This window comes from Macaca nemestrina, chromosome X (assembly GCF_043159975.1).
Source record: "Macaca nemestrina isolate mMacNem1 chromosome X, mMacNem.hap1, whole genome shotgun sequence".
In the NCBI taxonomy this organism is placed as follows: Eukaryota; Metazoa; Chordata; class Mammalia; order Primates; family Cercopithecidae; genus Macaca; species Macaca nemestrina.
Genome location: NC_092145.1, coordinates 87077848 through 87102562, shown reverse-complemented (window position 1 = coordinate 87102562; position 24715 = coordinate 87077848). Strand labels below are relative to the sequence as shown.

General features: G+C 40.5%; 1 protein-coding gene across 1 annotated transcript in view; it reads left to right on the top strand.

Moving 5' to 3' along the window:
* Positions 1–24715, top strand: part of LOC105476689 (androgen receptor) — a 170302-nt gene that overhangs the window by 126001 nt on the left and 19586 nt on the right. The window contains exon 3 of the mRNA XM_011732842.3: positions 5564–5680. Within this exon, the coding sequence (XP_011731144.2) occupies positions 5564–5680 (117 nt within the window). The remainder of the gene's footprint in view (positions 1–5563; positions 5681–24715) is intronic.

Below are 24715 nucleotides of genomic sequence, written 5' to 3'. Positions count from 1 at the left end.
AGGTCCTGCATTAACACTGTTTATATAAAGTGTGAGAAAGACTATAGTCCTCAGGCTTCTCTATAGGTTAACAATGAAGATGATGACTCAACCTTTTCTTTATTTGCATAATGTGATGCCACTAATAGTGGGTAACTTCCCTGTCTTACCTCCTCTGTTCCAAACAGGATTTTTTGGAATGAACAAGTTAAAAGAATCGTAATCAGACACTAACCCCAAGCCATACTGCATGGCAGCACCAACGGGACTGACAGAAAACAACAGAAATAGGAAGGAAGCCTGCAGAAAAACAAACTTGAAAGCTGTCTCATGGCCTTTGTTCCTGCTGGAGCTTTGAGTCATACTTAAGTTTTATGATGGAAGAATAGGAGTGTGAAGAAAGATACAGAGCACCATCAGACAGTCAAGAATTTCAGAGCCAGCTGGCATGCAGTGGACCTCATGCCAGCCCATTTTGTTACTATTTAGGTAGTCAAGGATTTAAGATTCTTCTAATAAGACAGTTTTTATGCATTTAAATGAGTGATTTCTTTGCAGCTCTAGCGTGTGGCCTTACCTACTTCAACATGAGAAGATTTTTGTATTTTGTCACTCATTTCACAATGACTTATAGTGAGCCCTTCATTATACACTGTGGATACAACTTTGCTGTTGGAAATTAACAGTGTCAAACAACTGGGTATAATGTTTGTAGTATCTGAGGAGGGAGAGCTGCCTAGGAAGTTGTATTCCCTGTGTTAACTTTTCAGTCTCTTAGGTTATAGAAGACCTTCTAGAACCACCTTACAGCAGGCCTAGATCTCATTTACACACTTCTTCTGTCACCTGAATACAGAGAAGGGATCCACAAGGTCATATACTTCCTAGACAAAGAGCAAAGATTTCTACCACACTCAGAAGACTTTGTCTTCAGACTGTAATCACCCACACCATATTTCCTTTGGATCCAGTTTCCAGATTTTTGTGCTGGCACTAACACCAACTTGCTGTGGCTTGGGGCATGTAATTTCAATATTTTGTGCCCATTTTCTTAACTGAAGAGTCAGGCATCACACTGGGCATTTTAAGATTCTTTACAGCCCAATGATTCTGTGTTTCTAATTAGGCCCAATGGGTTAGAGCTATAAGGAAACAGTGAGTTTCCTGGAAGGAAAGGACACGTAACACAGTCCAGAGATAAAACGGGCTGCATTCAAGAAAAGATTGGGCAATACTTTGCAGGGATGCTACAGAGACAATTCAAGCCTTGTATGGAGGAATGGATGTGATACAACCAAAAAGTCTTTAAAAATTCTTTCCAACTAATCTGGGATTCATAACCTTATGGACTGTGATTTGCAGCAAACCAAGGATGTGATGCCAGGCAGAACAATATCTCTGATCAACATCAATGCAAGGTTCCTCAACAAAAGACTAGTATTGTTTCTGGAATGCAAGGATGGTTCAACATATGCAAATCAATAATATTAACAGAATGAAGGACAAAAACTATATGATCATCTCAATAGATGCAGAAAAATAATTTCACAAAATTCAACATCATTTTATGATGAAATCTTTCAAGAAATTGGGTATTAGAAGGAATGTTTCTCAACACAATAAAGGCCATATCAGACAAGCCCACAGCTAATATTATATTCAATGACCAGGAATGAGATGAGGATGCTCACTCTCATCACTTCTATTTAACATAGTACTGGAAGTCCTAGCCAATTTCATATTAATGAGTCTCATTTTCTTCATCATAGAATGAAGTATGTAATAATCCCTATTATACTTACTTTGCACAATTATTATTATTTTATTATTATTTTGAGACAGGGTCTCACTCTGTCACCCAGGCTGGAGTGCAGTACCACAATCACAGCTTACTTAAACCACGACCTCCCAGGCACAAAGGATCCAGCCCCTCAGCCTCCTGAGTAGCTGGGACTTCAGGTGCACACCACCATGCCTAACTAATTTTCTTTTTTTCATTTTTTTATAGAGACAGAGTCTCACTATGTTACCCAGGCTGGTCTCAAACTCCTGTGCTCAAGCAATCTTTCCACCTTGGTCTCCCAAAGTGCTGGGATTACAGGAGTGAGCCACTGCACCTGGCCTTGCAGATTATTATTAAACTTTGTAAACTAATCAAATGAGAGTGATTATTGTTACTGTTAAGAACTCTAATAGCCTCATTCATATATTTGGAGAAATCGAATAAATAGGAAAGAAATAATAGCAGACCAATGATTTTACCTTGGCTCTATCATCATTTGGGGAAGTGATAATTCAGATAGGAGAAGTGACTTGTAAGCAGTCTTGAGAGATTGCCTGTTCCATCCCCTATATTTGTCCTTAAACCAAATTGTACAGATAAATAAGGTCTTATTTTTAGGACTTACAGAAAAAAAGATTCCTTTCATATCCATCTTTGGAATCCTCAGCCACTTCTGTCACTATTAAATGTCATTTTAAATGTTAAATTCATCATTCTGCTTTGAAGGAACACATGTGTCATGTGTACCTATTTGTATGTTTTGGTGTGTTTTATGCTTTATATGATCACCCACATATGCACAGATAATTAGTGTGCAGGTGTTGTATTCCCTGTGTTAATTATTCAGTCACACACTCTCACACACCTATGCACTCACACATACATGAATACACACATGTTCATTAGAATGTTTATGCTTATGTTGCATGTGACTGGCAACATCAGTGCCTTTCTAAGGCAATATTAACCACTTTGAGTTTTGGGAGAGCTTTAGAAAACAAAGACAAGAGACAAAATGATTCTAGATGTAAGAGACAATGTTGCAATAAGTTACTATCCTAAAAAGACAGAATACAAGGACAAGAGATTATTATTTTGGATAATTTCTTGCTTACCAGTAATACTTAAGTCCTTTACATTAAAAAAAAAAAACTCTAAATATATTACAGAAGGCATCCAGATGTCCTTCAAGATTCTTAGAGTTGGAAAAGATTTTAATGACTTTCCAGTCCAATCTATTTCATGTAATCAATGGGATCAGAGAGGCAAAAGGACTTGTCCAAGGTCATATAGTGAGTTAGTGATAAGGCTGAACAAGGATTCAGATGTTGGGGCTTCCAGCCCACTGATCTGTCTCTCATCTGGGACTTGTATATTTTTGTTCATTAGAGATTTTCCTCTGTAACCTCAATATCCAATGCAGGGCCTTGCACATAATAGATTACCAGTAAATGTTAAATTAATATGTCATGGCTTTGGTTTTACTGGGCTTTGCACTTACTCCTGAGTAAATTGTAAATAATATCTATGTTTTAGGTCTCCTTGTTTTAGACCAAGATGTACCCAGAGAAAAGGTATGAACTATGCTAAGGAAATTATCTGAGTCCCAAATTGAAAAAAAAAAAAAAAATCATGCTTTTCCACTATGACCTCTCTCATTCACAGAGTGATTCTCTTTCAAAAGGGCAATGTAGAACCATTCTGGCATTCTGGGAGCCATATTCCATTGGCTGTGCAATCATTTATTGGCAAACTGGGGTCCAGGAAAGTATTTTTCTGGGGAAGATGAGATTTCTCAAAGAAGTCATGCACTTTCTAACCTAAGCTTATTTCAGTAATCAGTGTAGCAAACTGGTCTTGAGGATTGCAGCAGTACCAATACTGTGGGAGTGTACCAGTTCTAGAACAGCTACAGCATTGGAATTGAACGCACTAGAATTGGATACAGGACCTGTTTTTGAGGAGCTAACACCCAAAGGCTGAAAGCACTCGTAGCACTGTCCTTTCTGTGTACATATCGTAGTCCTCAGTTTGCAGCAGAAAAAAAAGCTGTTAGCAAATTATGTGCTCTGTTTATGCAAATAAAATCCTGTGGTATACTAGAAAGAGCACCGGCCTAGAGGCCTTAGTTTTCTCATATGTTAAAAAACCCTAACACAGGCCTGGTTCATAGTAGGCACCCAATAAATACTAGTTTTTTTCCTTTGGGGGCCTCTGATTCAGTGTGCTTCTTCAGGTAATTCACTTCCCTGGAACTCCTCCTTGGAATGAGAGTTGTTCTGTTGTGATTTTTAACAGTTCCTTCAAGCCAAGCATTTTGGAATCCTTTCATAAAGGGAGAAAGGAAGGAAAGGAGAAAGGAAAATTAAAGGAAAAAAAAGGAAATAAAAAGTTAAAAAGGAGGAAAGGAAAAAGAGTCCTTTACTACAATAAATCTAATCTCATGCTCTTGCAAGTAGCACTTCAAGTAAAAGAAGTTCTTTGCTGACCTGGTTACTACTGAACCTACTACATAAAATAGCCTACTGTAACACATGCATTTCTGTGCCTAATCTTCACCTTTTAGACTTAGTAAATGTAGAGGAATGCTGATGTATAGTTAAATTTATGTTTTTAGTTGCTTTTTTTTTCTACTCTCAAATGTCAATCACTCTTTAGTTTCTCTTTCTTTTTCCGACCGCAAGTATTCTTCCTCTGCCTAAAGAAGCTTCCCTAAAATCCCAGTCTATCCAGTAAATCAAAGCACAGCAATAAATTTGAGGAAACAATACCAGAGACAAAAAGGAGTGAGGGGATGCAGAAGCTCAAGCTGGAGCAGGATTGTAAGCATGAGAAGTTCTGCGTGCTTCAGAGCAGCCAAGGATGTATTTTTGCTTATTCCTGCTGGTGACTCTGTCTATGCATCCATCTGCTGCAATTGCATGTTTAGTCAGTCAATCCACGTTTGTTGAGAGACTGCTGTGTGCCAGGATTTTGCTAGCATAAAGGAGCGAAGTATTGAGCAAAATATGTTTGAGCAGCTGTAATTCTGAGGATCTCTAGGTCTGAGCATGTGTATATGTATGCACTTCTGTGTATCTGTGACAACTCCAGGTGTGCATGACAGTGATCTTTGTTACTCTGTTGGCTTCATCAAACTTCCTTTTAGTTGCTGTGATTCACTACATAGAGTGGGCTTTATCTCTGATTTTTATAACCTGCATGACTAGGGGTATGATCACCAGAAATCTAAAAACAGTTAGAAATCCCATGGAGTTATCTTTTATAGAAGTTTTCCTGTACTAATATTATGAAAAATAAGCATCTTGTTAACTTGAGTGTAATTCTATGCATGATTACAGGTGTCAATAGGAAGAAACATTGACTGAGTTCAGATCTCTTCTACGCCATGCTAAAGGGGTGACAAGTTCCACAATGGATCATTTTCTCATGGGCATTTCTGGCTTTTGGTAAAAGTAGGGCATCTTATTTTAAAAACCAGTGAGTAGTCCTAATAATGGAGATATCATCAGGATCTGAATTGTTTATCCCTAAAAAAAACAAACAAACAAACAAACAAACAAACAAACAAACAAAAAAAACACCAATGGAAATCAAATAATATAGTGCCAAATTAAACTGCTTTAATATTTAGGTTCTGTAGGATCAAATTGTTTGGTGCCATACTCTGTCCACTTTTCTGTCCACTTTTCTCATGTGATAGGATATAATTTTATATCTTTTCTGTTCTAGAAATACCCAAAGAAAGAGACTCTGGAAACTCATTAACAGGTCTGTCCACTCTTGTATTTGTTATCCCAGGGAAACAGAAGTACCTGTGTGCCAGCAGAAATGATTGCACTATTGATAAATTCCGAAGGAAAAATTGTCCATCTTGCCGTCTTCGGAAATGTTATGAAGCAGGGATGACTCTGGGAGGTAAGATACTTTTCTTTCTCTTCTTCCTCCTCCTTCCTGTCTCCCCTTTTCCTCCCTCATTTTCTAGTCTCTCTTTAAACCAGATTTTCTTCTTTGATGCTTCCAAGGGGACCAGCCATGCTCCAGACACAGGCTGACCCTTTCATAGCCAACATGGCCATCAGCCAGCTGGTGCCTTTTTTTTTTTAATCCTTAACTATACCAATCCCCATTCTGGGGCTCAGCATTAGAGCAGGAGGTGTGAAGCAGGGATAAGGAGCCAACAGAGGGTGAGTGAGGATGCATGTGACTGGGCAGGGTCCCCAGGGGACTTAATGGTACTGACCTGATGTTGTTCAATGGTAGCTAGGATGAGAGAACTAAGAAATCCAGAACAGTCACAGGTGCAGGATGACCCAGGCATAGGTACAGGATGACCCAGGCACAGTCTGACCCTGAACACCTGGGAATATCCCTCAGCTAACTGCTGCCTATGTTGTAGGGCCAGCCACCTGGAATGAGAAGCTGCTTCTCTTTGGAGCCTGTGACTAGACTGACAAACAGTGCCAATTTCCTATCCTATCTCTCCCAAAGATGAACAGGTGTTTTAATCATTTCCTTTTCTTTGCAAAGCTATTGATCATTTCCAAAAGCATTTTTTTTTTCAGTAGGACAGTAACATTACAGAAGGAAGATACAGCTCTTTCAAGGGTGTTCCTCTATCATAAGGCTCTCTGTCCCATGAACCTGTCTGCCATGAGTGTTGTCATCATTCCAGAAAGGCTTGACATCAGTTGATTGACATTTATATTTTCCCTCTCCAAACTCCCCCATCTCTCCATGTTTACATCTGCCCAATGCCAGGGTCATCACTGCAGCCTGCTGCTTCCAAAAATATGTGTCTTTCCTTAGAAAAACAAGATCATTAATCTACTTCAATTTGGAAATGGAATTTGAAGAAAGGCAAGCCTATTTCTGAGTGCCTGCAACTGTAGCCTCATATCCGATTATTCATTATTAGCCTGGAAAACCCAAGTGCCTAGAATCCAACCCTTTCCCCTATCCTCTTAAGGCTAATTTAGACCAGTTGTCTATCACTGGCTTTCTGTGAGTTGTTCAATACCTTGTCTGCCTATGTGCACATCTATAGACAACAACTAGTGTTCTTATCCTGGAACAGGGCCATGTGTGAATCTATATGTAGATAACTATATCCTTCCCATCCTCACAGGGCAGTGGTATTATTTAAACAGAACAAAGTACCTCAAATGAATTGACCCAGGCTGGATGAGAGACAATTTCAAAAGAATCATCTCAAGTAGCATCCAGTACTCCCAAACATCACAGGTAGATGTTCTGTGAGTGGCTTTCCAAGCATCCCTATCAAATGAGAATCAGATATCTGAGAAAACTCAACCTTGTTTTGGTTTGCTTAGTGTACCCCAAAGAAATCCAACAATTGAGGTCTACAGTGGAGAAGAAGTAGGACTGGGGCAGGGAGTACAGAGGCAAAGGCAGGAAGGGTGACAAAGTGATTGACAAGAGAAAATGTTCTCCATATGAATGTTGCAGCCCCATGTTGAGGGTTCTTATACACTCAGCTTTCAATTATTTAGCCTTCTGCGAATTATGTATAGTATAAGAGATAGAGACTCTCAGGTAGGGAACCTCTTGGCTGGCCATCTGGCAATATGAATTGCAAGTCCACTTTGATGCAGGTAAAGTTTAATGGTAACAAAAGTCCTCATAACATTTGGATACAAATCTTAACATTAATTCCATGTCTCAGCCAACATTCTCCATTATAAATCAGGCTGTGATATGATTACAGTGACCCGCTTTTGAAAAGGAGCCTGTGTATAACAGATAATTTCACTATACTATATAGTACTCAGATGCAGGTTTGTAAATTAATTTATTGGTGAGAATGGTTCAGTACATTTTCAAATTGATTTATTAGTAGAGTACTCAAATTTGAGTGGGCTTGGTGAACACAATGAAGACAAGCTGAGAAGTGTTGTGACTGGCCTTCATTTCAGTTGCAGGCCCATGATATTTTGAGCATCTTCCATGTACAAGGCACCATGCTAGTCATTAGAGCTTGAGGCTGGCATACTTCAGGAAATGTTCACAAGATACCAGCATTCTTGATGTTGTGTAAATGGCCTTGCCTTTAGAGTCAGGCAGATCTAGTTTAAAGGCTCAGCTCCTTTATTTAATGTGTGCCCCTCTGAGCCTCAAGATCTTCGTCTGTGATTTAGAAATACCATCCTCATAGAATTATAATGAAGATCAGATGACATGATGAATGTGAACATCCTTGATAAATAGCAAAATGCTAGACAAATGTGGGGGCTTAATATGTCATTGAGATCACTAGTAATTTAGCTGGAAAGGCTGTAACACAGCACTTCCCGATGGCTTTTACCCTAAGTAACTTGGTATGCCATATAATATGTAACAGATCCAACAGGCAGAGCATGGCCAGAAAACACTCTTGATTACCTCAAACCAAAAAGTTCCACCAGGATCCTGTTCAGAAGCTAATTTTAGTAATTAAGGGAATCATATGCTATGTTCAAGTACCATGCCAGTAAAAACCCAATTGTGTACCTTCTTAAATCACTGCTTGAAGAGCAAATCTTTCCACTTTGGTGAATGAACTTATCTCCACATTCCCTGCCCTACTGACACAACTCCCTCCCACGTTTATTGTTAACTTACACATTCAATGCACAGCACACCTTTACTCAAACAACGGAAAAGAAAGTGTCAATACAAAGTGGCCCTTGTCTATTCCTTAAGGAGTAGACTTCCATTTTCATGAGATTTGGATTTAGCATAGACATATTGATTACCTTGAAGAAGAATTCATATAATTTTATCTTCTGATTCTCATCACCCAAATCAAAATTATATAATATATCCCAAAATGACAACTAGAAATGTGGCCTTGGGCAAGTCCCTTCTCTTCTCTGATGCTTGGTTTTCCCATCATAGAATTGGAATTGTGGGCTTCACCAAGGACCTTTCTGGTGCTAACATTTTGTGATTCTGTGTAAAAAGCCACGCAGAAAGGATTGTTTTTCAGCCCTTTCTTAGATTGTCTGTTCCCTGCTCCCAGAAGTATAGATAGTGAGACTTGAGTGCTTTGATACATCGTAATTGTATCTACCTCCATTCATACCTACTTAAGATATCTGTCTAAAAGTAGACTAGACAGATTATTGAGAGAGTGGAGGGCAGAAGGGCTGTCTCTGTATCTTAAAGAAGCTGGCACTTTTCAGCTGATAGCTGCTTGGTCTTGAGGCCTCAAGATCTCTAATCTGGCTTTCTCTATAGTGTTTCATTCACTGTTTGGTGATGGAATCTCTTCAGCTCAGAGATACTTAATAGATATAGCTTTTTATTTCCTGCTTCCAGGCCTACCTACCTGTTCCTTGCTTTTTTTTTTTTTTTTTTCTACTAGCTGCTGTTGTTTCTGAAAGAATCTTGAGGGTGGTTGGAGTCTCAGAATGGCTTCCTTAAAGACTACCTTCAGGCTCTCAGCTGCTCATCCACAACAAAGATAAGCCTTTATTTGTAGATGATTCATTCCTGGCTGCATTTGAAAACCACATATTGCTAATTGCTTGAAGAATTTAAATCCCTTGACTACTTTTCATTTCAGAAAACCCTTACAAAAAAAGTCCAAATGAGGACCTTCCCTCCAGTGAATTAGCTGTGGCTTTCTCACAGTCCATAGTTAGGATTAATGTAAAGCCATCTCTCATTTTTCTGGACACTTCCCAAGGATACACTCCTTGTTTCCAAAATGGAATGAGAAAGAAAGAAGTGCCCTTCCTGCCATCTTCTCCCCTGACCCTTTTCTCCTTCCCACTTTCCCTCCTATTCCTCCTCAAACATGATTTATTTCTGTGTTTTGCAACTCTTGAGTTCTCATCATTTAGTAAATGGTGTTGGCCCCTATTGATTCCTTCCTGTCCTGGACCATGGAGAGTAGTAGGCCTTTCAGAAATTTCAGGTAGCAGCCAAACCCCGGAAGAAGAGAAGGAACACGGAGTCCTAGACCATGTGAGAACCTGAGGTGTGCAGCATTTCCTTCACAGATTCGTCTAGCATATTTGAGAAGTATCTTTCCCACTAGGAGACTGAACTCTGCATCTGAGAAAAAAAAAACTTAACATATCTACAGGTTTTGACAACCTCTATGAATTACCTAGTTGAGAGGATGGCTCAAGGAGCCTATGGCCATGGTCTGATGTCATTATGGACACTATGAACATCCTTGAGGTTTCCATTGTTGAAGACAGCCCTGATGCCAGCTGTCTCATCATTCCCCATGTTCAAGAGCATCCCAGCATCGCTACCTCAGGATCCCATGTCCTGAATGCAACAGAGTGATTTCGCTGCTGAATTACTATTCATGGCACGGCTCTTCACAGCATTTATTCATCCATGTCCATCCGTCCTTCCAGCCAGCCAAGAAGCTCATGCTTTCATCTTTTCATCCTGAGTACCAACTATGTGCCAGACACTCTGCTAGGCATTTTGGGGAAGCAGAACTGAATAAGATATCATTCCTTTCCTGAAAAATTTAAGCAAGAGGAGAAAGGTAGTGATGAGGAATATACCTTAGCCATAAAGGAAAAATAAGAAATCATTTAGAAGAAGTTGAGTGAGATGGAAGGAAAAGGACATCCAAAGCAAAGGGTACAGTTTGAATAAAGGCAGAGAGACATGAACAAAATGCATTGAGGGTTTGAGGAACAGCAATTGGTTTAACACGGCCAGAGCTGGGGAAATGGTAAAGGCAAGCTGAAAGCACATTGAAAGCAAACTTCGTTACTATACTAGGTAGTTTAGACTTCAAAGAGTTGAAAATCTATGACCATGGGACAGGTATGATGACATATTATCTTGTTTATTTATTTATTTATTTTATTTTTTTTTTTGAGACGGAGTCTCGCTCTGTCGCCCAGGCTGGAGTGCAGTGGCCGGATCTCAGCTCACTGCAAGCTCTGCCTCCCGGGTTTACGCCATTCTCCTGCCTCAGCCTCCCGAGTAGCTGGGACTACAGGCGCCTGCCACCTCGCCCGGCTAATTTTTTTTTTTTTTTGTATTTTTTAGTAGAGACGGGGTTTCACTGTGTTAGCCAGGATGGTCTCAATCTCCCGACCTCGTGATCCGCCCATCTCGGCCTCCCAAAGTGCTGGGATTACAGGCTTGAGCCACCGCACCCGGCCTTTAATTTGTTTATTTTCATGTTTCTTTAAAGAAAACTGGCAGCAGCACAAATGTTTTGTTGATGAGGGCTTAAATTTTAGAAAGTGAGACAATTTTAGAAAGGCCAGCTAGAGAAAAATTTTTAGCATCAAGTTTTGCTAAACACCTAGAATTTATTCCTGGAGCTAGTTACCTCCATTTGGGTTGTTACCTGCAAGTACTGATCACGTATATGAAGAAATACTGGTTTAGACCAAGGCAATTGGCTGTATAAGAGGCCTACCCTCATACCAAAAGCCAGTTTCCTTGGTCTAGGCCAGTGTTTACCAGTATGTGTTCTGAGAAAACTAGTTCCATGACATGTTCCATGAAAAATACGATTTCTATTGTCAAATAAGTGAGGGAAACTTGCATATTATGGTCCTGCTCAGGAAGATTTACAGTCCTTATTAGCATATCGCAGGTCCTGGTGAATACTGCAATAAAGTAACCTGAGGAGCTTTGTAACTCAGGATTCCCAAAGTTGATTCAACCACAGAACCTCATTTATTCACATAACACCTGTTATCCTACAAAACCACTGTTCTCTAGAATACACTTTCGAAAACTTGGGTATAGATAAAAACTCTATCCTATAGGCAGAGAATACCTCTAGCTCAGGTCATCATTTTGCAGATGTGTGTGTCATTAAGAATCAATCTATAATGCATTAATGATCAAAAGCAGACCATCCTTACCACATGGTGCATAAGATTATGCTATTAGCTACTAAAGCCACTGAAGTTAATCATGTTGGGTCTGTAATATTGTTGTCATGCACAAAGGATAGGCTGCAAAAGTGTCCTAGGCCAAAGCATGGCTATTGCCCAAGTTATCTAATGTCTGCAGGTACATATTCCTGACCTAAGGATTGTGCTAAAGAAGTTATTTCTAAGAAATATAGTGACTTCCAGCATCATGCAGAATGATCATTTAATATTTTGAATATCTAGACATTTTGCTGTAGAATTTAATAGTCCTTTTATACACTGTCTGACCAACATTTTGACATTTACTCAGAATCCCATCACAGTGCTACCACATAACCTCATTACTAAAGTAGGAGGCCTAGAAATCACAGATTTGTAGAAACCATCCAATGATTGAATCCCCTCTACCTCCTGTTCAGCAGGCAGCAGAGTGTCATAAATAATTAACAATGTGGAACTCAGTTACTGGGATTTCTTCCATTCTCCTTTGGCTCTCTAGACTAGATTCTAAAGACCCTCAGGCTGGTAATGCAAGTGGTAAGTCTCATTTCTGAGAAACGCTGCTTCCTACACACAGTTCTCTGATACCTGAGTGCTTTGACTGATCTGCATAACTGAGGCATGCACCAAGGAGCAGAATTACTCTATAAATTTTGGCATCAATATGTGCAACGTGTGACTCAGCACTTTGAAACTCTGGGGATTTTTTTGTTCGGTTGGTTTTTGCTTTAAGAGGTCCTGTGGTATAGTGGAAATAGTATGATAGACTCAGATACAGAGAGGCCTTGTTTCTAGTCTTGGTTCTGTCACTTACTATCTTGATGACCTTGGGCAAATGACTAGAACTCTCTGAGCCTCAGTTTCTCCAACCACACTGTAGGAATAATAAAATCTTGTTTACGGCATTTTTGTAAATACGTAGAGAAACTGGTACACAGTAGGCACACAGTAAATGTCACCATACCCTTCAGTCCTTCTTTTGTGGATGAAAAATGGTCTTTGTTTGTGCTCCCAGTAACCACTGGGGTTTGTTCTCTCTCTCTGCTGGACAGTGTGGCTTCTGGTTCTTGTTTCTTTGTTCTGGTCTCTAAATTACCCTTGAAACAACCCTTGAAATTTCCACTCGATGACCTAAATTGTCATCCCTAAGTTGGTTACATGCATATTTGGTGACACTTTGGAGGGGAAAAGCTTTATGTCTCTCTAACTGTAGTTCTTAAGGGAATTTGCATATGGAAAAACAAGAGACTCCATCTCTTAATTCCTCCAAACCAAATTATCTGGGATAGTACATATATGTTGTACTCTGTCTCTTAGCATTTGCTCTTAGAGAAATATGGTTAGAGAGAAGTAATTTTTTCTAATCATAAAAATTAATGATACCGCATATCTGATACTTGAATGAGTACCTCCTTGTAAAATTTCTACTTAAATCCTTGAGTTTTTAAAGTGTAATAGCAATAGAAAGATTTTATTATTGTTTACTTTTGCTATGAGTGCTCCAAAATCCCTCGGTAGCTCTTGAGAGAGCAAGATGATGTCATAGGCAATATTTTCCAAAGGTAGTAGGCAGAAAATTAAGTACACAGCACACAATAGGCCATATATACAAAGGCAAGTATTTTACAAATATAGTAATTCAAGAAAAAAGTTTCATTTTCACTGGTAACCTGACTGTTTGTTTAAAAACATTTTATTATTTATTATTTAAAAAGAGTGTCACTTGTTACAGATTGTGGGATGTGTTCCTTAAGATCACAAAAATGTAAAATATTTTCTTTTTATATTGAACACATACATAGACAACTAACCTGAGCAAGCTGCTTTTTAGAGACATTTGCACATCTTTTGGGATCACGTTGTTAAGAAGTAGAACTAAGGGAAAAAGACACAGCCACCCAGAAACCGGTAGAGCTTTCAGTTCATCTGTTATTAATATTTCCATGACAACAGATATCTAGGAAGTAAACAGAAAATAGCATCGCTATCCTGCGTCACCTTTTTTGGAATCAGGTTCCATTCTTCTCAGTCCAGTTCATCCTTCTGATACTTTTAAGATCTCAACCAAGACATAGAAATATCATATTTTCCCTTGCTTAATACCCCATGGAACCAATGCCCCTGTGGCTGAAGTAAAAATTAATTGTTGAGGGACATTTCAGCCCTCTAGCAGTCAACAATTAAAAACATGTAAGCACCGAGCACCTGCAGAAAACTTGCACTGGCATTTGGATCTAAGAAGAAAATCTGCATCTTAAACAACATGAAAAGTCGCCAGCCCAAGCTTGTGCAGTGAAGTGTCATGCTGGCCACAATGAAACCGAAAGAGACTGATGACTCTCCTCAGGGTGGAAAATGAGGCATGGAAGCTTTGATTAGTGAGCTGTTAGGCACACAGACATTAATTTCAAAGCATTCTCATCTCCAGTCTGAGTAATAATTCTTGTAGTATTATGCAATTGTTTGGCTGCTGCAAGAAATTCAGCAGACTCCAACAAGTAGTCTTTCTTGGTCTCTGAGTGACTGTAACTTAAATTCTACCTCCCTTCTCTTCTCCTACATCTTCCCACTCCCCACCTGACCTCACCCCACACACACACACAATTCTTGTACACTGTGTTCAGAGAGATGCACACACACATATATATGTATATATATAGTATATTTGTCAATAAAGCAGAAAAGAAGAAAGAACTCCAATTAACAATTTTCCATTTCCCCATCTCACCTCTGTCTTACAAGTAGATAGGAAAAGAGAAAACCCCAGTAAAAAATGGCAACCACCCGCCTCCCCAACTTTACATGCTGCTTCCTATGTTAGAGGACTTGGCTTAGGCATCTGATTGTGGAGCCTGCTAGATACAAGCCCATATTTAGACTGCTACATTCAACAATGTCTCTCTTTCATATTAGAAAAATTCCGGGTTGGCAATTACAAGCATCTCAAAATGACCAGACCCTGAAGAAAGGCTGACTTGCCTCGTTCAAAATGAGGGCTCTGCTCTAGTGGATAGTCCGGAGAAACCTGGAGTCTGAGGCTTAGGAGCTTAGGTTTTTGCTCCTCAACACAGACTTTGACGTTGGGGTTGGGGGCTACTCTCTTGGTTGCTGACTCCTTCCAACGGGACCAATAGTGTTTTCCTACCTCACAGGGATGTTGTGAGGACGGGCTATAGAAGTAATAGTGGTTACCATTCATGTAGTTATGAGTATCATGATTATTGTTTCCTGTAATGCGGCTTGGCATTGGCAAAGTGCTTTTTGATTGTTCTTGATCATATATGATGGTGGCCAGGCACTGACTCAGGCAGATGCAGTGAAGCTCTGGCTCAGTCGCTTGCTTTTCGTGGTATGTTGCTGGGAAGAAACTTTGCTGATGGGACTCAAGGTGTCACCTTGGACAAGAAACAACTGTGTCTGTCTGAGGTTCCTGTGGCCATCTTTTTTTGTTTATTAGGCAATTCGTATTTCCCCCTTAGGTTCTAGTCTTCCAGATCCCTGCCAAGGACCTAGATCTTAGCCTCAGGCCCCATCACTGAGCTGAAGGTAGTAGCTGATCCACAGAAGTTCAGTAAACAAGGACCAGATTTCTGCTTCTCCCGGAGAAGAAGCCAGCCAACCCCTCTCTTCAAACACACTGGGATACTAGCGTCAGACTTTCCCTCTTACATCTAGCCTTACTGTAGCCACACTCCCTGATTGCTCTTTCACATCACATGCTTCTCTTCGTCAGTTGTGAGGCCCTCTCATTCTTCTCCCAAGCCAGACTCAAACATTATATTGATGTCAAAGAAGAATCACTTAGAGTTTGGAATATCTTGTTCTCTCTCTGCTCCATAGCTTCCATATTGAAACCAGTTTCTTTCTCGTGGAGAAGTGGAGTCTGTGAAGCCAGAGACAGGCACATACGAGAGTCAGAAGCACTCTCCCTGACTTGCCTGGGGCCTGTCTTTCCCACCTTCTTCTCCAGTTTGTCTAAACTCTCTCTCTCTCTCTCTCTCTCTCTCCCCCCCCTACACACACACACACACACACACACACACACACACACACACACTTTTTTCTCTTTCCCCTGACTCAGCAACATTCTGGAGAAAAGCCAAGGAAGGACTTTAGGAGGGGAGTTTCCCCTTTCTCAGGGCAGAATTTTAATCTCCAGACCAACAAGAAATTCCCTAATGTGGATTGAAAGGCTAATGAGGTTTATTTTTAACTGCTTTCTATTTGTTTGAATGTTGCATATTTCTGCTAGTGAAATTTTCCCTTAATAAAGCCATTAATACACCAATCGTATTTTCTTATTTACAACAGACTGAGAGAATTAATGCTGTTAACATTGGACCTTTTTTCTTTTTTTCTGTTTTCCTTTTTTTTTTTTTCCTTTTTTTCTCTCGTTTGCTTTCCAGGTCATGCTGACCTGTTCAGCTTGGACTGTTTCACATTTGTTTTTAATGTCAGTTTAAATGTAATTGTAAAAGCATGTATGCTCTAAATTCATGTAGTTACTTTTTTCAGTGGAAAAGCCTGGTATTCGAAAGCATTTCCAGGCTCCGCAATTTCATATGAGCAGGTTTTTGGTAAAATCTTTTGTCCCTCACTCAGGATGGTATCTGGACAGTGAGCCCCTTTCTTCTGGCTCAGTAGTCAGAGAGAGGAGACTTGGAGACAGTTTCTGCCGGATCCTGTGCTTTGGCAAGGATGTGCAGCATTGCATATCATTCTATCATTAATTACGTTTACTCCTCCATGAACTAAAAACCATTAGACTAAATAGTCCAACATAAACCTTGAAAGATAAAATTTGATATTCTTTCGCCTGGCCATTTCTCTGACCCAGAATTGGGGCTGGGAGGGGAATGGAGACTTGGGGGAGAGAATCAAGGAGGCTTCTTGCCTGGGGGAATTTGGCATGCACTTATTAATCCCATTTGGTTGTACTCCCTACTAATCCCTCACTCCATACCTGCCAAGGATTGGCTTTGCTCCCTGCTTCTCATCCCTGTCCTAGTTCTTCCTCAACCATCTCCATTTCCCACCACTGATCCTTCTCTCCAGTAAGATGCTATTCAACCTGATGAAATATAAAGAGTAGCACCACCCTGGAAGTCAGGATACCTTAGTTTTAGCTCCTGCTCTACCATTATCTAACTGTGTGAACTTGGGTATGAGTTAACCTTTGCCCTTTAATCTGAACAGTCTTTAAGAATTGGTTTATAGGAGAAAGGAAGGGATAGACAAGATCCAAGGCCTTTGAACCCTTTTTTGGAAATGAATCCTTTTCTTCAAACAAAATTTGACTCAGAGTCCCAAATATAGGTACAGAATAAAATGCTGCTGTTCTTGTTTGAAAGGAGGTGGGGTGCTTGGAGCCACATGCTCAGGCCCACTTTGCCACCTCTCAGGAACCCTCGAAAAAACTTATAGGACTCTTGGGGCTCTACCATTGTACTAGACTGATGTCTGGGGAGTCTTCTAACTCCAATTTTCTCTTCTGTTACATTTCAGTCCTTGTGAAAACTCTATATGTTTCATCAGTTCACTTTTTCAGAAAGTTCACCTGCTTGGGGTAAAGGGCATGCAGTGGAGAATGTGGGGCTCAGTAACTAGCAATAGTAAAAAACATCATTGGCTGGCTTACATAATTTACTCTGTTCTAAGCATCTTAAACACATACTCATCTGAAAAATCACAACAACCTTGTGAGGTAGATCCTGTTATTATCTTAGGATTCTGAAACCTGCCAGCTTGACTCTCAACCTTTGACTTGAGACCAGTCGCCCAAGATGGAAAGTTATACTTTTCACAGTTTACCACCATAAGCAGTTTTTCAGAGTGACTTCTAGCTAGAGATCCATTCTTAGAAAAAGTCAGAACCTGCCCATTAGCATGCACTATCACCGGGCACAGAGTACCTTCACTGGGTTCATCCCATTTCCTCCTAAAAATAGTCCTATGCAGTAGTCAAGTCATATCATCACCATTATATAGATGAGAAAGCTGAGGTGTAGGAGAAATCAAGAGATCTGTTCAAGGTTACACATCCCATAAGACTCTGAATACCACCATCAAGAATAATAAGCCTTTTATGTGAAAAGCATTTTAGAACTTCAGTGTCATTATTGCATTCTGCCTCCTGGAGTTCAGTGCACTTTTTCACCATGCTTTAATCTTGGAGTCCTGGTGGTACAGAATCTGCCTTCTACTCTCAGGCAACACCACAGTGTCTTTATCCCTCATAACAAACATATGATTTAAGTAATGATATTATCCCCATTTTACAAATTAGTTAACTGAGATACCGAGAGGCTAAGTCTTGCCCAAAGTCACAAAGCTAGTCAGCGATAGAGCCGGAGTTACAAATGAGGCAGCCTGACTCCAGAATATTTGCTCTTAACTACTACTCTTTATACATATGTAAGGAAACTAAAAGCCAAAGAGGGAAAGACGTCCCTGAGGTCCCACATTGAGTTCCCCGCCTCATCCAGTATTCTTCTGACCTTCTAATCCTAAAGTTATACAGTAAGATCCCTTGACTCTAATCCTCGTAGATGGAAAGATGGCTGGCATGATTTAAGCTAGAGGCCACAAACTGGCTTTCCCGGAGCCAGAAATCACCTGCAGAATTCTGTTTGTCCAGCACAGTGTTTGTTTAGAAAATTGACATAGACTGCCCCTAGGCAGGGCATCAATCACTGTCACTGTCCCCAGCCCTCCCTATTTATGTTTGCCAAGCTTTTTTTTTTTTCTCATTTATGTGTCTGCCTGACTTGTGAAGGTATTTGAGTTTATGACTTTTAGATTTAAGCATTGGAATATATAAGCACTGCACATACACACATACTCACATGCATTCACAAAAGTATAGCCTAGTCTAGCTTCACAAAGAATTTGTAGCCCTACACCAAACACACCTTTATGTTTACTTAACATTTAGAATTAGATTTAAGATCTGAATTTAGTTTCACAGGCATTCAAGTGTGGAAGAATCTCGGTTATTATTTTTTGTTTCATACTGTTTCACTCTTGCTTTCCCTGCTGTGTCTGGACCCCTGTCAATCCTGCTTTCTGCCATTCTCCATGCCTGAGTTAGGGCCCCTGCAAGCCACTCACTCATTAATCTTTAGGAATAGATGGAGAGTGGAAACCAGTTTGGAGGGTTCACCATGTGCCAGGCATCCTCTCATTTAGTTCTCATAAGTGTCCTAAGAGACAGGTGGCAGCACATTCGTTTTATAAATGAGGAAACTAAATCTTAGAGAAGCTCAACAAAGACCTCAAAGTCATTAAGGTACTAATTAACGGAGCTGGGATTTGAATGCAAGATTGTCGGACTCCAGAGCCTATTCTTTTGCCCTATACCACAGTTCCTTACAAGGAAGATGTATTCGTTTTCTATTACTGCGTAACACATTGCCACAAATTTAGCAGCTTCAAACATTTATCAGCTCAGTTTTGTAAGTCAGAAGTCTGGCACAGCATGGCTAGATTCTCAGTTCAGGGTCTCTGAAGGATGAAGGTGTTTACCAGGATGCATTCTAATCTGAAGCTCAGGGTTCTCTTCCAAACTCATGTAATTATTGCAGGATTCAGTTATTTGTGGTTGTAGGACTAAGGTTCCCACTTCCTTTCTGGCTACCAGCCAAGGGCCATTCTTAGCTCCTGGAGGCTGCCCTCTTTCCTTTTCATGTGGACCCCAACACCTTCAAAGCCAGCAACAGAGACTCTTCCTTGTGTTGAATGTTTCTCACTCTACGGATGTCTTTCCAGGAGAATCCCAGTCCTGTGAGGGCTCACCTGACGAGGTCAGGTACATCAAGAATAACCACACTTCAAATTCAACTGAATTAGCACCTTAATTACATCTGCCTAGTTTTTTCAACAGCACCTAGGTTAGTGCTTGACTGAATGACTGGAAGGAAGGATGTGTATGCTCAGGCCTCAGAATCTTGGGGGCCATCTTAGAAGTCAGCCTACCACAGACGTTGATTGCTTTCATGTGTCAAATTTCATAGTGAGATAGGGAGAACAGAAATATCCTTGACCTTAGATAGAGCGATTCAAACTTTCTAAGACTTTGGAAACTTCACATCACTTTCACCTTTCCCTTGATCATGGTTGAGAAGGCCTATGTCTTGGAGTGGCAAGGAGTGAGACTGGAACAGTACCTAAAGGTTAAGGAGACTAAAGAAGTTACAGATTGGTCACATCTGCTCCTCCCTAGGAATGAGCGATGGAACCTGATTTGAATTTTTTTTTTCTCTGGTGCTATAGAGATAGCTCTCACAGGGGTCTAATGCCCCAAGGCTGAAAAGTTCGTTCCCCATAGGATCCAGGCATGATATCAGACCAGGTGTTACAATCTCCTAAAGAGGAGGTATGGACAGGAAAGCCCCTTGCCAATGACCCTTTCTTGTCACTGCTCTGACTCAAGACTAATAGGGCAGAGATAGTGAGCAACTCACATACTACTAAAACTATCCACTTATACTGCCCCCTTTCTTCTTGCTTTATCACTCCATTTAAGTAAGCCAGTGAGTCTCTGCCTTGACACAGTGGCAAGCTGATCTGTATCTTATATGGAAGAATTAGATTTGACTCTGGGGCTCAGGTGCAGAGGGCAGGAGGGGCATAGGGGTGGCCCTCATGGAAGAAAACAAGTCCTTGGATACTGAGTAACAGCTGAGACTAGCAAGCCTTATTGTCCAGGATTCCAAGTCGTCTAGCAACATCCTTGCCTCTGCTGCAGAGAGAACAGAGGATCCCCCGGCAGAATGAATGGAGTCTGATTTCAATTACGTTCAGTATAGTCACTCTCTTTAGGCAGAGAAGCCAGAACACCTGGTGCAGCTAGGGCCACTGTGGTCACAGGACAAGCACACTACCTGGGTCCTGGAGGCAAGTGGGAATGCAGCTTCTCTTCCTTAAGCAGATGCCATATAGGCCTGGGGAGGAGAATGTGAGAATACCAGCCAAGTTCTCATTGGCACTATACGGAGAAAGGGGAATTATTTCATCTTGATGGATTCTCCCCACAGTCTCTGCACATATTGATCTTACTTGTAATGAGTTTGTTCAGATTCACGAGTCATCATCCCAGGGAGATCTGAGTCATTGGTGGGAAAGTCGAGGTGACAGATTATATCTCGCTGATCTCACTGTCACCAATTGCTCTGTGTGTCCCTCCACCTTTTGAAAAAGCCCATGGAATCATTTGTGTATAATTAATTTGGATTTATTTCTTATTTATCAATAGCTTTAGTGGGGTATTGTAAATGGGAAAGCTACCCCAGAGAACAGTGTACATTCACAGTATTATTCAATAGAACTTTCTGAGATGATGAAAATCTTCTATATCTTATGTTGTCCAGTATAATACAGCCGCTAACTACATGTAGCTTTTGAACACTGAAAATGTGGCTAGTGAGACTGAGGGATTCTATTTTTAATTTTTTAATGTTGTAATTAATTTAATTTTTTTAAAGTTTTGCTTTCTATTTTATAGCTTAATAATTAAACTAAACTTACATAGCCCACATGTGGCTAGTTGGCCACTATACTGGACAGTACAAGTCTAGAAAGATCTCAGAGAGACACATGTTGAGATACAGCAGGAATAGGTTAGTCAGAAAGAGAGCCAGTGTAACATAGGGAATTCTGGATTGGGAATTAGAGCCCTGGCTCTAATCTCAGCTCTGCCACTAGGTGACCTTGCCCTCTCTGGCTTCAGCCTCCCCATCTTTAACTTGAAAGGTTAAACTAACTAACGTCAAAAGTCCCAAAATCGTGGCTATGGACTGAATTCAATTTGGGATACATAAGTTTCAGGAATTTTTTTAAAAATCTATTAATGCCTTCTAGGTGTGTGTATGCACGCTTACAGGCATGTACCCATGCACAAGCATGGGACGGCAGTAAGGCATTCATTCCAGTTCACCAGTGTACTAACCATTCACACATACACACACACACACACACAGACACACACACACACACGCATGCATACACACCCTACTGTATTGCCTATGTAGACCCTGAAGGTCTTTGAATCTGTCACCATTGGATAAGATAATTTCTAACGACCCTTCCCGTTTTGTCATGCTGAAAATCTTTAAGCCACTATAGTGTCCCCAATCTATTTCAATTTGGGCAGATGACTGGAGTATTCTCATAGCTTCCTGTCTCTTCCCCTCTGAATTTGATACTAGTTATGAAGTTTGGCGTCAAGGATGAAGAAGGGAGGCAGGGAGGATATAACCCCAGCCCCACTCCTTAACTCCGCTTTTGGATTAGAAGTAGCGTTCAGGGCTTCAGATTCCTTGGGGAGGAAGTAGAGATAATATGGGCTTTGTAATCAGAAGATGGGGTTCAGATGATTGGGTTCTCACTTTTTCGATAGCTGTGTTACCTCAGTTTATTCATTTGTAAAATAGGGATAAGAAATATCTTTAACCTCCTAAGATCATGTGGAATTAAGTGATGTAACGTGATGAAGCGAGGCATGCAGAAGGCCCTGAAAAAATAGTAGTTACCCTTAAGGGAACTAAATGGTCTGGCAACTTGTGAGCTCAAAGCTAGAAAGGCCCGGTGATGGGGAAGATGGGGTCTTTCTGCAGGAACTACAGCAGGGGAGCAGAACCTGTAAGCCACCAGTCTGTGGAGCTGTGTCCAAGAACTCATGTTTGCAACAAGTTCACCAAATGACAAGATATTGTGGGGTCCAGGCCTCTAACTCAAGAAGATGGTCTTGGCCCAGATCATACCTTGCAGCCTGTGCCTTTGGTGGGATGTGAGTGTTGGCAGTGGCTATGCATATCTCCTTATTACTGGTTGTGCCCAAGCCCTGCAGAAATGATTGTTGGACAAGGTCATCTTGCACTCAGGGTTGGTTTTCCAGGCTTCCTTGTTATTTTCCCCTTAGTTCTTCTGTGCTCCTCTTGCAACACCAACCCCACCATTTCCCTCTTCCCTACCTTAGTTGTTGGTCCAAACATGTAATCCATTCTTGCAGTGATTTATTGAGTGATACCGTAACTGGAGTTTGCATTGAAGGACTTATTTTTCTAATTAGAACTAAAAGTCAGTTCCAGGCTGGGTGTGGTGGCTCACGCCTGTAATCCTAGCACTTTGGGAGGCCGAGATGGAAGGATTGCTTAAGGCCAGGAGTTTGAGTCCAGCCTGGGCAACATAGTGAGATCCCATCTCTACAAAAAAACATGTTAGCCAGGAGTGGTAGTGTACACCTCTGGTCCCAGCTACTTGGGAGACTGAGGAGGGAGAATTGCTTGAGCCCAGGAAGTTGAGGCTACAGTGAGCTTTTATCATGCCACTGCTCTCCAGCTTGGGTGACAGAGGGAGATCCTCCCTCAAAAAATAAATAAAAACTACAAAAAAAAATGTCAGTTCCAGGTTGTATCTTTTTTCACAGGGGCCAGACACAGATGAGGAGTAGGTTTTGTTGTATTTATCCATTTAAATTGAGCAATCAGCTTCTCTCTTTGGTTTATACCTTTCTTATTTATTATTATTATTTTAAAAGGATTAGAGATAAAGTGCTTTATGGTCTTTCTCAGTGCAACTGCTTATGCTAGACCTCAGAATTATGACCTCTTCAATTATTTATATTTCCGTCTTTATAAATACTGGAAAAAATAGTACAAAGTAAACATCGGGATGCCTAAGGACCTCTAAATTGTGTGTGAGCACCTGGGGAAGATGGTTCTTAAGGTTTGAGTTTTGGATTATTGTGGTTGTCTTAAATAATGTTATTTCTATCATTCCTTCCAATGGCTGTCTCCTAGCATGGTTCCCATTTTACAGACTGATGGTAGAGGCAGAAAGATTCTCTCACTTCTTTGATAGTATTGAGGATTTCAGCCTTTCACCGCTCCTCTCCCCTTTGCTAAAAAAGAAAAAAATCAATATGTATGTTATAGTGTATGTTCAACTATGAGCAACTATGTGTATTCAATGAGAAATGGAATACCATAAAATTACCATAGTTGAACCAAAATGATAGGATAGAATTCGATAGTCTGAGGATGGAAGGGAACTTCAAGGCCACTTTAAAAAACCCCATTCCTATATAATGCTTGAATTCTTAACCACTGTGCATCTAGTATTTGATCATTTCCAGTGATATGTGTGCCTGGCAACTTTTCCATCTCCCAGCGCTTTAACTATCAAAATGTATGTATGTGTGTGTGTGCATGTATGTGTGTGTGTTTAGAGACAGAGAGAGACAGAAAGAGAAAGAGAGATTAAAATCCAAGTCACTGTTCTTTCTGGGACCCACAAAACAAGTCTAGTCATTCTCCATTTCTAGTCTCTCCCTAGCAATCGGCTAGACATGCTAGACATAGACACATGTACATCACTCCTTTGATTTACAGCATTCAGTATTTGTCTATCACTTATAAGATAAAACCCATACTTACTTTTTATTTTTATTTTTTTAGAGACAGTGTTTTACTATGTCACCCAGGCTAGAGCATCAGTGGCACAATCATAGCTCACTGCAGCCTAGAACTGCTGGGCTCAAGCAATCCTTCCACCTCTGCCTCCTGAGTAGCAGAGACTACAGATGTGCACCACCAGACCTGGCTAATTTAGTTTTTTACTAATTTTGTGGAGATGGTGTAGTGTCTTGCTATGTTGCTCTGGCTGATATTGAGGTCCTGGCCTCAAGCACTCCTCCCATCTCAGCCTTCCAAAATGCTGGGATTACAGGTATGAACCACCTTACTCAGCCAGATTTCTTAATATGATATACATGCTCCTTTAAAATCAAGCACCATCTTTGCTTTCAACCCCATTATTAACCACTTTCCCATATACGCAACATATGCTTCAGTCATACTAGTCTCTGGTTGTTCCCCAAACACTCCTCAGTGCTTTTGTTTATGCCCTTTCTGCCCACCTTTGCCTGGTGAAATCCTCATCAATCTTCAAATTCTAGGTCAAATACTATCTTTCATATAAAGCATTTTCTAAACCCACCTGTGTAAAAAGATTAGTGGTTTCCTATTTTGTTGATGCCTCCATTGCAGCATTTTCCAGTCTGACTTTTTCTAGAATTGACTGT